We start from the raw sequence: 12,594 nt of genomic DNA, 5'->3' as shown, positions 1-12,594 counted from the left end.
GGTTTGGAATTCAACGGTTTCTTTGATTAATAGATAATAGTTATGCTTAGGGTTAAGGGGTTAATACATACCGTATTCAATGTTTGGATCGAAATCAACACCAGGAGCTCTGAGCTCTGGTATCCCACATTTCCATGTTGTTCTTCAGTTAATTAGACTTAATCGCTTGTTCTTCTTCCCCTGTTCTTCACTTAATCGCTGGTTGTATGTAAATATTGGTTGTATGTAAATATCGTATCTTCGTTCTTGTGTATTCGGTTAATATAAGAGTTAATTATAATATTTAAAAAGACTATTATGACCCTGAGGTAATGTCTAAAAAGACATTTCTAGCCCTCAGGTGATAAAGAACTAACGACATACTTGAATACCGTTAGACTGGAGGATATAACGGGCTAAAAATGAAAACTACTAGGACTAAATTGACAAAAAATTCAAACTTTGAACTGAAGTAGCGAAAATCACAAACCACAGGGACGAAAGTGACCATTAACTTCATAAAGGGACGAAAGTGACCATTAACTTCATAAACAAAGTAATGTTTACTTTATTTACAACTCTAATATTATATAATAATTAAATATCTATTTTACACTTGTTAAGTACATGGAATTTTAATAAGAGGGCACTAGTAAACCTTATGATATGATATCAACACTCAAAAACACAATCAATCCTTGAAAATTTATTCAACATAACTCCCAGTAAACATAAACTCAACTACTCAAGCAACTAAAAAAAGACCATTAAATAGCTAAACATCTATCCTTTTGTTTCCCCGCCAACTCCCAACACAAAAACCACATTATTAATTTTCTTTTTTCATGGGTTATAAGACATGATTAAATAGACACCACTATATACATGCAAGCAACATCGCATGGACTTTTGTTCTTGAGATTCCTGAACGTACGGGGTTATATCCCCACGTCCAATCTCCCCGCCACAAAATGTCCCACCAAGCGTCACACCGGAGAAGTTGTTCAAAAACGGCAAGCTGTCGATGTTTGGTTGGCCGAAAAACGACTCACCACGGCCACAACAAGTGAATATAAGACCACCAAACACCTCCCGCTTATCAGCGCTGCTAGTGCTCGCTTGATTAAGTGATTGGTTGAATGATCTTAGGTGGTTGGAGACAGTAGCAGCAGAAGATAGAGCAGTGGCGGAATCTGAGTGATAAAAACGGATTGTATCACCAGTTTTAATGCCCACATCACCAACAAAAAGGTACTCCTGATTATCCCTGCACGAATATGATATACAGTTAAAGAGGCACACACACAGGGGTGACAATTTCAAACAATAGAATTATTGATAGTTAAAGCGGATAAAACCAAAAACGATATCAAAAATAAAAAAGCGGTCATATGGGTCCAAAATCACGTGAACTGTATTTTTGGTGCATAAAACTCATACGTCAATTTATTTAAAAATTAAGATATCACTGAGACAATAAAACTTTGCAATCATATTTGTATAACAAACCCAAATAATCATGATATAAGGATTTATCTACTTTGTGAGATAATTTTCAAATTAGTGCATTTATCGTTTAGTATGTTTGTGGATTTTTTGGTTTTTTAGACTATAATTAGTATTACTATATGTTGATTGTTGTTTCATCATTAATCACTTAGTCTGCATACACGAGTAAATTAGCTAGTTGTTTAAATAACTAAAATAAAAATTTTGAACAGATACTGTTTCAAGTCAACGCAATTTTTACCCAAAAATGCCTATTTTGGCCCGTAACCTGACACACAACCTCTAAGCGGATGTTTGGGAATCACACTAAAAATAGGTTTGAGCGTTTGCAAGGACTAATCTGATTATTGTTATTAGCAGATTGCTTGAGTGAAATAATCACTTTTAATAATCGACAGGAGAGTAGCTTATTCAAAAAGAATTATTGCGCCTTTTCAACTCACATGAAATCAATTTTTAGTGTTTGGATAGAAAATCCGATTAGAATGCTCAATAATTAGTTTCAGAAAAACCTTATTTATAACCGATTATTGTGTTTTAAAATCGAATAATCTATATTCAAAAGAAAATTTTAGGGCTGTCAATTTCTGACACAACCCAAAACCCGACATGAAAAAATATAGGTTTTGGGTTGATGACACGACCCGTTTCTTAAACAGGTCAACCCGAACCCAACCCGTCTAAAAAATGGGTCAACCTGAACCCGACCCATGAAAATATGGGTTGACCTATTAACCCATCTAAGAATTTTAGAGAATTTAATATTTTGATTTTAGAGATAAGAAGTGTTAAATTTTAAAGTTAAATACTTTGATTTATAATTTTTCATATATCTATTAACTTTTAAAAATAAAACTAATAACTTTTTAAAATATTTTTATCCACTTTTCACTTCTAATATTTTTATTTCATTAGTCCTAACCGTCTATTCTGTTATTATTTCCATTCGTTTGTTCTTATCTTGAGCAAAATATGTGAGCCTAAGTTTGTTAATTGAGAATGGGAGATAAATACACAAAAACAATTAGATGTATCACATAATTATTAAAATGTTTTTATATGAATAAGAGTAATTGATTGTCAAGTCACTAGGTATCATGCATATTCGTAAATGAACGTAAAATGGGTTGACCCGAAACACGACCCGATCACGACACGAATAAATATATGGGTTGGGTTAGGGTTGGAAGAATCTCAACCCTCCAACCCACTAACCCGACACGATTGACACCCCTAGAAAAATCCCAAACATCACACTAAAAAGAAACTGTAGTATGATGAGTTGACTATGGCAAATTGTAAACTACAAGCTGACTTCTAACTTATGAATGATGATGTATTTGTAGTTACTCAAAGAGAAGGACAACTATTTTAAAACAAGTAAAAAACGAGTATTACCCGAGAACTTCATGAAATGCAAGAGAAGTGATATATCCGACCTTTTCCTGACCAACAGAGCATTTTCTTTTTTTGGTTACCCCAATGTAGAAAGTAGGAAACTGAATCCGGTCTCCCAGCTGCCATTATTTATGAACAGTTAGGAATTTGGAAATAAATGCAGGGTAAATTGCAAAACATATGTAACATATATTGGTCATATTTTATACCAAACTCAAAAGAATGTAATATTTTCTCTACATAAAAGATTTAATTCTTAAAATCTAACATTGAAAGATAATCTTGTAAAGTTAAACCAGTTTTCATATGCCATGTCAGCAAAAAAAAGTCAAAATGGCCAAAATTACTGCCATGTCATCTTTCGCCTCATTATGAAAGAGTGTATGAAATTTTGAGCCTTTAGAAGGACTTATATAAAGCTGACCCTAAAATACTAGTTATAATGAAGTAGCCAGAGTATTAACAAAAGATAAAAGAATAACATACTTCATCATAAACTTGATTCAAAACAGTTTCACCATCAATATTCTCACGTGACCCTTCTCTTCTTGCAGTGAGCCAAGTCAAAGAATCACCATGTTTCTCCCTAACAGATGCTGCCTTGTATGTAGGGCCCACTGGTGACAATCCGCTTGATAATATAGCATGGAATTGAGTTTTCCCAACACCTGCTCAAAAGATATTAAGAAATTTTCATAACTTGATGAAACCAACCTTTAAATGCAACAGCTAGAAATTTAATTACAAAAGGGAAAAGAAAATATGAAGAGACAGCAATATAATATAATAGCAAAAATACTAATGGTATACACACATACACACACATATATCCACAAGTCAAGATTTTGACATTACCAGGACGTTTATTCCGGTCCACTGCAAATACCAAAGCAACAGCAGCAGGAACATGTTCTTCAGTAACAGTCATGTTATTGGTACCATCGGTGTGTTGGAACTGACAGCCGCTATCACCAACAATGACAGTTTCTGGTGACATGGCATAATCTACAATAATAAAGCAAAACGCATTAAATTTATTGTATGAGTCACTACAACACGTTGAAGTGTTTACATATCAACACTAACCCATTTTTTCCATAACAGCTTTCATGCCTGCTTGGAAGTCCTGTAAAAAAAAGAATATCATTATGTTTAAAATAAAACGAGAAAATTATTTGTTAGTAATATGTGCACATTTAACATGAGAAATGACCTACACTGAACATTATAATTGCAGCAGGGGATTTAGATCCCGAAACAGAAGTTGAGAACTCTCTAATGTCTGTTACAAAGTTATCAACCATGACAATTTGTGGTTCCTGATACACGCATACAAAAAATTATAAAAGTTAAAAACTCAAAAAATTTCAACTAAAGCAATATGCGTGTTACGCCAGCGTATGTTTTACAAAAGATAAGACTTGTTACCTCAACTTGCTTTAAAAGCGGGATTGTTCTGACTTTCAAACCCGGTAGAAATCCAACAGTCAACATGACCGCTCTATTTGCAGTCTCGGATACAGCTGGAGGAGAATCAGGCATATCATCCTCCTCAGTAATCTCCCACTGAACCTGCAGATCATTTGATTCACCACTTTCTTAACACCAAAAAAATTACTATTAAAACATATAAATATGTAAAATAGAAAAAAAAAACCTCTTTGAATTCATCAGATAATGCATCCCTTCCGATTATTCCGGAAGGATCATTAGTAATGACTGGAAGTTGTGAGCCAAATTTTGTAGTTATCTGCAAGTCATTCCATATCAATTGATGCTATATATTCAATTGGTTGTGAAAATAGAAATAGCGTACGAGTTGGTGAGCCTCTTGTAAATGGAAAGAGGGGCCGATTGAAGCAATGGCAAAATGAGGACGAATTGGCTGAGATAATACTTTATTCAACACTTGTTCTACAGCAATCTGATCAATTAGGGCATAAAAATGATTAGTATTCGAATGATTAATAATTTGTAAAATTAGGGCTTGAGAAGGTAACCTGGAGAGAAGCATTGAAGGAGCATGCGGAGGAGAGCTTGGGACGACTAAGCACGCGTTCGCAAACGACGTTCCAAGAGCGATTCACGCAGGCGGCGTACGCGAAGGATGTTGCCGGAAGTCTAGCGAAGATGTTCTGAAGGAGGTCTTCGCCGATGAGATCAATTGTTGCGGTCATTTCCATGTTATGTTACGGTGCCGGAGGTGGTGTTGTGTCTGTCGGCCAATACCACTTCAAAGTCACGATAGTTTAGGTCTTCGGTTATGATTCTTTGTTTAAAGAGGAAAGAAAACATGTTTATGCATTTTTTTGTCACGCTTTCTTTTTTAGTTCAATACTTTTTAATTTGAAAAGGTCCATTAGCCCTATTCTAAGTTTCTAACCACACTACCAACATCTTTATTTATTTACATAAAATGATGTACATATGTATGAATTACTGTCAATCTATTAGTCCCAAATAAAATATATGAGTTTTCGTTCAAAAAAGATAAACATAAATGAATCGTTCGAGTTTATAAACTAGACCTCACAAAAAGCCACAAAACAATTGATGTCCCTAATTCAAACCGGTTTTGAACCGATACCTAAACTTATTTTGACCCGGCATCTAACTCATACCCCTAAGGAGTATAACACGACAACGCTCAAGATTTCGAAAAAACAATGCCTTGTTTGTGCTTACCTTGGTTGTAGTATTGCAAGACTTTCGCTACAAGCTATCTACAAACTAGGGCTGTCACACCCGAAACTCAACCCGAGAAAACACGTACCCGAACCCGAACTAACCCGAACCAAAGTAATTCGGGTTGGTTCTCAGGTTTGATTTATAAGTTTCGGATCAACTCGAATAAACTTTTATTTTAGAAATTTAATATATTTATAGGTATAATAGGCTTAATCTTAACCACTAACGTTATCAGAATATGGTCCTAATCGATTATTGTCATTACAACTATTAAAGATCGATTGTTTATTGTTAATTTATGTTTTCCATTTATTACTAACAGCAACCGTAATCGAACAACCAAATCACGCCCGATTGAAGACGTTATGGTTTGAGTTAGTTTTACTCTTCTTTTGGATTGTTTTATCAAGTCATGTTGGCTTATTATTTGATCATTTGCTTACGAACAAAGAATAATATTTTGTTTTAATTTTAGCATTGTAGTTTTTTAAATTTTTTTGTTTTTGTTTTTGTTTTCTAGGATACTCGAAACCCGATTAACCCAACCTGAAAAAACCCGAACCCGAATTACCCGAACCCGAAAAACCCGTGAGAGATTCGGGTTGGATTTTGGCTCAAGATTTAAAACTTTGAAGCCCGAAAAACCCGAAACCCAAAAAGCAAACCCGAAGAACACCCCTACTACAAACAAATAAGTCTACCACATATATATACAAACATATATGATAATCACTCATCCATTCACATAAAGCATTTCAAACATAACAAGCAAATTGATCTTCAAAAATTTGTTAACGAGAATAAATATTTTGGTTTTACTTTTGTTAGTTTTCAACTTAAAAAATATTTTTAAGTGTATAGACACATGGTGTGTTTTAGTTCATTTGTCTATTAATGACGTATTAGTTCATATACACATATTTATTGGTAAGTAATAAATATTTTGTTTTTAGTTTTTAACTATGATAAATACTTTGTACAGACACATGGTGTGTTTTAGTTCATTTGCCTATTAATGACGTTTTAGTTCAAATACACATATTTATTGGTAAGTAATAGAATATGGTGTGTTGTTTACTAGAGGTGTTTATCGAATCGAATAACGAATTTTCAAGTTAATTGAATCGAATAATTTGAATAATTTATTTTTTTTTGCTGGTATTCGTATTCGATTCGTATTCGTTTAAAAGTTGGATTATTCGATTCGTATTCGTATTATAACCTATATTCGAAATTCGATCCTATTCGTATTTGAGACTCGAATTCGAATTGATTCAAGTTCGCCTGCGTCAAAAACTTCAAAAACCATAATCATCGATGTAAAACATATAAATATAAGTTTAAAGTAGCTACAACACCACATGATAATAAGTTCAAAATTAAGTGTTGGCAAAATTAAGAAATATCAGTATGGTTATTGAGATTAATTATGATGTTTTGGGCATTTATAATTTACGAATTTGACCAAATTTAATAAATTAAATATATATTAATATATTATATAATTTGAATTCGAATTTCTAATCGAATCGAATAAAAATCATGAATTCGTATTCGATTACTATACTCGAATACGAATCGAATCGAATTCGAATATTTTGAAATCGAATTCGAATCTTCATATTTGAATTCGAATCAAGTCAAATTTCGAATGTTTCGAATTCAAATCAAATTTTGAACACCCCTATTGTTTACGATACACGTACATAGTGTTATATTATTACTATATATAGTTAACAAGTTTGGTGCCGCAAGTGGCTTATTAGGCCACTTGACGGCACCGTATTACGCGCTGGTGAATTTCTTTTAGCTCAGTTACAATAATAAATGTAATGGAAACCGACTAAATGCCAAATTTTTTTTGTTTTAGTTCCAGGACCATAACAAATCTAAAAGAAACCGACTGAGTTCGCGCAGACTCACGACCTTATTTAAAAGCCCATGACCGACAACGCTACCGACCGACCCCCCCCCCCCCTCAAATTGGTGTTGGTCCACCTCAAGTTTTATATTTTTCATTTTTAAATTCCCCGGAACCGTAAGGTACGTAATCAAAACCCACCGAATTCGTGTCAACTTACCGCCTCAATACTCTGGACCGACAACGCTTAGGTTTTACCACCGCCCGGGTTTGCCAACAAAATAAGCATCGTCTTAAATATTTTGTTTTCTTATATGTTAATGTTTTTATATGTTAATTTGACGAATTATATTTTTGGGTTTAACCCTCAATTTTACCCGTCGTAACGCTCGGGTTTTACTAACGTCCGGGTTCAACGCTGGGGATTTGCCAGTTGCCCCGGCTAGGGCTGTAAACTAACCGAACGAACACGCCCCGGCTAGGCCTTGTTCGTGTTCGTTCGTTAAGAAAATAATGTGTTCACGAACGGTTCATAAACACTAACCGAACCAGATTTTATGTTCGTGTTCGTTCATTAAGGAAATTAATGTGTTCATGAACGGTTCACGAACACAAACGAACACAAATAAAATCGACAGAGCATAGAGATTAAGACCGATGTATTCATCAATGTGAATAATGAAAGCATGTAAATGAATTGAACGAACACGAGCAATAGCATGTTCGTGTTTGTTCATTTAACTTTAAAGGAACACGAACACTTAATCGAACAAATATTTATGTTCATGTTCGTTTATTTAAAAAATGAGTATATGTGTTTGTTTCTAAATGAATATAACTGAACAAAGATAAATGAACATATATGAACACAAACAAACATAAATGAAACACTTAAATGAATACAAATTAACAAATATAAAACTTTAAGTATATGACTCATCCAAATAATATTTAATTATTTTTTATTAACACATAAATAAACATACAGAAACGAACGTTCATGAACATAAATGAACAAACGGAACATGTGTTCATGTTCGTTCGTTTAATTAAACGAACACCAACTTTTTGTTCATGTTCGTTTTTTATTAAATAAACAAACATAAACGAACTTTCCGCCGAACAATTTACGAACAGTTCACCGAACGTTCGGTTCGATTACAGGCCTAGCCCCGGCGCAACACTCCGGATGAAAAAACTAGTTTATCTTAAACAAGAACAAGCAATTGTGATTTATGGGATTGACGTGAATAGTGTTGTGTTTTGGTTGGTTTAAGACTTTAAGTTGCCACTCTTTAGTGGTCCACATGTTTTTTTTAGTTTTACTCTTTTATCCTTATACTTTTGGTTTTTTATTGTTTTTATCTTTATACTTTAGGTTATAAGCAAAAGATAACTTACGTTTGTTAAATTAAAAAAGCTCACCGTTTTCTTATTGTTTTTCTTTCATTCTATAGCGAGTTTTAACGTCGTAACAAACTAAAACGATATCAATCGAATTATATTGCATATATAACATTTACAAGTTTAACGTATACAGTATCATCTGGACACGTTGCCAGTTATTTTTCATTTAATTATTTAGTATTCTATTTTTATTAACACACATATTAACTTAACCAATTAATCGAACACATTATGTTTTTTGTGTTGATCTTTTGTTTGGTAGCAATCGCGTGAGTTTAAACGTTACGTAATTTCAAAAACCAAAGAAATAAATATGTTTTGATACCCTTTTGGTTATGCTGCGATTATATCTTTTAGTTTGGTTTATTATATCGGGCACGTAAAAACAGAAAACTTTTACGCCCGTGGCAACACGCAGCTATCATCTTGCTAATCCTTCAGAAAAGCTATTATATTTTTTTGGAGCGGCCAACAAACTAACTAAAATATATAAATAAAAGAAAATCCGATATCCAATTGGGGCAAGCCGTATTGTGCTTTCAAAATTGCGAACAACCGTCCGTTGCCAAAATTCAAATATAAACTAACTAAAATTCAAATAGAAATCGTGGGTTGTTTAAATACCGCAAAAACCTCCATCAAAACGCCTTTTCAAAATCAAAAGCTAACTTCATCATCATTCCCCACCACCATGAAAAGGGTCTTCAATTCGATCGACCCACTTCAAAAACAGTTCAGTCGCCTCGAAATCGAATGGGATTCCATCAAGCAATCCATTTCCAAATCCAATCGCCGAAAGTCCACCAACCACAGTCTCCTCCACAACTCCCCCAAAGAACTCATGTCATTGTTACAATTAGAGAATGACAATTCGCCTTCAGTTGATAACGGTGGGTTAAAGGGAAGGAGGCTTTTTGAGGAATCTGATGCGGGTTCTGAAGACAATGACACGATTGTCGTCGGGACCCACGATGGGCGTTTTGATATTGATGAACAAAGCGAAGTTACGGGGTTTTCTTGTAAGGGTTATGAGAATTATGATGAAAACTGCGAGGCGGAGAAGGGTGTGGTGGCGGTGAAGAGCGGTGGTGGTAGAAGGGGTTCAGTTGGAAGATTGATGGTTTCCGTTGTTATGATGTTTGCACTTGCCATTGTTGTGTTCAAGTGTAGTGGTGAATATGAACAAATTTTAGTTCCTACATGAATTAATAAAATTCAAGATTTTTGAATTTTTTGTATGTTTGTTTTTTTAACAAGGGTTTATTTGATACGCTCAAATTGAATTTTTGTATGTTTATTTTATGCGCTTGAGTGTTTGTGATTGGTTACTTGAGTAGGTGAGTCAGGCTTTGAAATGACAACCGAGTACAAACATATATTATATACATGGTTTAAGGAGATACCATTTGTCAACGGTTTAAGCTCACTCTAAGCATGTATTCATGATGTAGCCATGGCATCACCGAGCTTCGCAAATCAATTATGCCAAGTTTCCCATTTGCGAGTTCTATGTTGCATGTTTGTGGGGTGTGTATTCTTTTGGGAGAGTGACATTTTGAAAAGAAATGGCATAAAACGTGTACTTAATAGTAGATGCATTTGTATTCTTTCTTGAAGTTTACAACTGGGTTCCACTTTTTGCCATGCCAAATGTATGGTAACCTATATTAGTAACATATATTTCATTTCAGCATTATATACTATCAATTATATCTTGATTTATTTTGATTTAGTCTTCTAAAATAGTGCCTATATTAGTAACATATATTTCATTTCAGCATTATATATTATCAATTATATCTTGATTTATTTTGATTTAGTCTTCTAAAATAGTGCCTAGATTGTTAGACAACTATTCTATTTTGTTGGGTGTAATCAGTGACGGAGCCGAGGATATTTTCCTATGGGTTCGGAATTTTTCGGTGTTCGACCTTTTTCAGTCGTCAAAGTTTTCGGGCCCGAATGGGCCAGGTTTGTCATTCGGCCTAATAAAATACAATATCACAACCATAACCAAAATACATTGTAAACATTAAAATAAAATAAAATAAAAAAGTCAAACTAAATAAAAATGTTTATATATTATAATTGTTCAATACGAGTTTTCATGTATTGAAAACGAATCATAAAATCTTCGACCTCGACTATCGGAAAGAACTTATTTTCAATATAAAAATGCAATGATTGTTCATATAACCGCTACACATACGAGTAGTTCGAATATTTTTTAAAAACGATGGAGGAAATCAAAATTAAATAAGTATATTCTTATGGATAAAAATAGGGGGCGACGAAAGGAATTTGATTGGTCGAGTTTGTATAATTGTACATTCAAAAAAAATTAAAGTTTGGTGTTGTACGTTCCTTCGATTCAAGCTTCTTGTTAGGCATTCGAGTTTTTTAATAATACTTTAGCCGTTAAAAATAATAAAAATAAATATAGATCAATGTTGACGACCATTAAACAAAATACAGTGATACATGTATTATTATAATTAAAACAATATTTGTCTGGGCATATATTTTGTGAGCGCAAATAAATTGACAAGACTTTTACTTTTATCATCTTTTTCTCCAAGGATGCCCTAAAATTAAATGGCATGCGCTCAAAGCTTAAGAAAACGACATCGTTTGTCTCTCTCTAAAATTCAAGTTTTGGTTTTTCACTGGCGAACGATGAAATGTTTCCAGAGATTTCGTGACACTAGGTTCATTCGTCGAAAAAGGATGAGTTCGTTCATTAAATCGTGCATATAAGTTATATATAAAAACGAAAATGGACTGGGTTTAGCCGAACCCGGTGTCTTCAATGTGGCTCCGCCACTGGGGTAATCTCTTTATTGGAATGCAAGGAATATTGATTACTTTCATGGTAATTAGATCTTAGGTTAAACCACCAAAAATTTCCTCACCACCACCGCCATGGCTGGAAAAGATGGAAACGACTCGTCATCCTCCGGTAGCAAAACCGACATCCAAAACAAACCACCCATTCACGCAGCCTACGGTGTCACCAATATCCAATCAAAAATCCGTATCTTAGGTGGCAAAACCACAACCTATTCATCATGGGTGAAACTTTTTTAAACTCCACCTTAAAGCCTACAAAGTTCTTCACCATATCGATGGCACACCACCTCCCGCATCACCGATCCCACATATGCCGAATGGTCGGAGCTAGATACACTCATCCTTCAATGGATTTTCAGTACCATATCTGATGACATCCTTGATCGTGTTCTTGAAAACTATATCCCGGTATGAGTAGCCTGGACCTAGATCGAAGATGTCTTCTTAGGCAACAAGAAGCTCGTGTGGCGGCTCTTCTCCACGAGTTCACTCACACTACTCTCAAAGATTGCGCATCAATGGATGCTTACTATCATAAGCTTAAAGACATCATCCAACAACTTGTGGACGTCGACAAACCGGTGGACGAATCCTCTCTCATTATTCAACTGGTCAACGGTTTTCCCAAAGAAATTAACACCATTGATACGATAATTTAATTCGGAAACACCATCGTGGAATGAAGTCTGCGCTATCATTGACTTGGAGATGCGTAGACTATCGGCCAGAAAGGAGCTCTCTGCTAGTACTCATGGTGACTCCGTTTTATATACTGCCCACGGTCAAATCAAACCGGACCCGACACAATCTAATTCGGGTTCCAGAAAAACCTACCCAGGGTGCAATTATCGCGGGCAACAATTATGACCCGAACTTCCACTATCGAATGGGTCGAGGAAGTC

The 12,594-nt window shown here is 34.5% G+C and overlaps 1 protein-coding gene across 2 annotated transcripts; it reads right to left on the bottom strand.

Annotated features, from left to right (window-relative positions):
- Nucleotides 1–625: 625 nt before the first annotated feature.
- LOC143616913 (F-box/LRR-repeat protein At5g63520-like) lies at nt 626–5,094 on the bottom strand. Of its 2 annotated transcripts, none has more exons than XM_077089607.1 (10): nt 4,887–5,094; nt 4,703–4,810; nt 4,544–4,636; nt 4,315–4,458; nt 4,104–4,205; nt 3,973–4,012; nt 3,742–3,891; nt 3,373–3,557; nt 2,887–3,005; nt 626–1,246 (listed from the first exon to the last, which is right to left on the bottom strand). In XM_077089607.1, the coding sequence occupies exons 1-10, from the start codon at nt 5,067–5,069 to the stop codon at nt 823–825; spliced, it is 1,548 nt and encodes a 515-aa protein (XP_076945722.1). In that variant the 5' UTR covers nt 5,070–5,094; the 3' UTR covers nt 626–822. The 2 variants fall into 2 exon arrangements, with proteins under 2 accessions (XP_076945722.1, XP_076945723.1); XM_077089608.1 differs by having other exon boundaries at nt 627–1,246; nt 3,373–3,554.
- Nucleotides 5,095–12,594: the final 7,500 nt, after the last annotated feature.

This window comes from Bidens hawaiensis, unplaced genomic scaffold, assembly GCF_021521415.1.
Source record: "Bidens hawaiensis isolate Kalapana, Puna unplaced genomic scaffold, B.hawaiensis_p1.1 tig00050641_1, whole genome shotgun sequence".
Classification (NCBI taxonomy): Eukaryota; Viridiplantae; Streptophyta; class Magnoliopsida; order Asterales; family Asteraceae; genus Bidens; species Bidens hawaiensis.
Note: the sequence above shows the minus strand (reverse complement) of the source record. Positions and strands in the feature narration are given on the sequence as shown.

Coding starts and splice junctions, on each gene's coding strand:
- LOC143616913 (XM_077089607.1), bottom strand. CDS start 5,069: ATGGAAATGACCGCAACAATTGATCTCATCGGCGAAGACCTCCTTCAG. Junction 4,206..4,314: donor CGCTTTTAAAGCAAGTTGAG/GTAACAAGTCTT, acceptor TGCGTGTATCAG/GAACCACAAATTGTCATGGT. Junction 3,006..3,372: donor TGAATCAAGTTTATGATGAA/GTATGTTATTCT, acceptor AAATAATGGCAG/CTGGGAGACCGGATTCAGTT.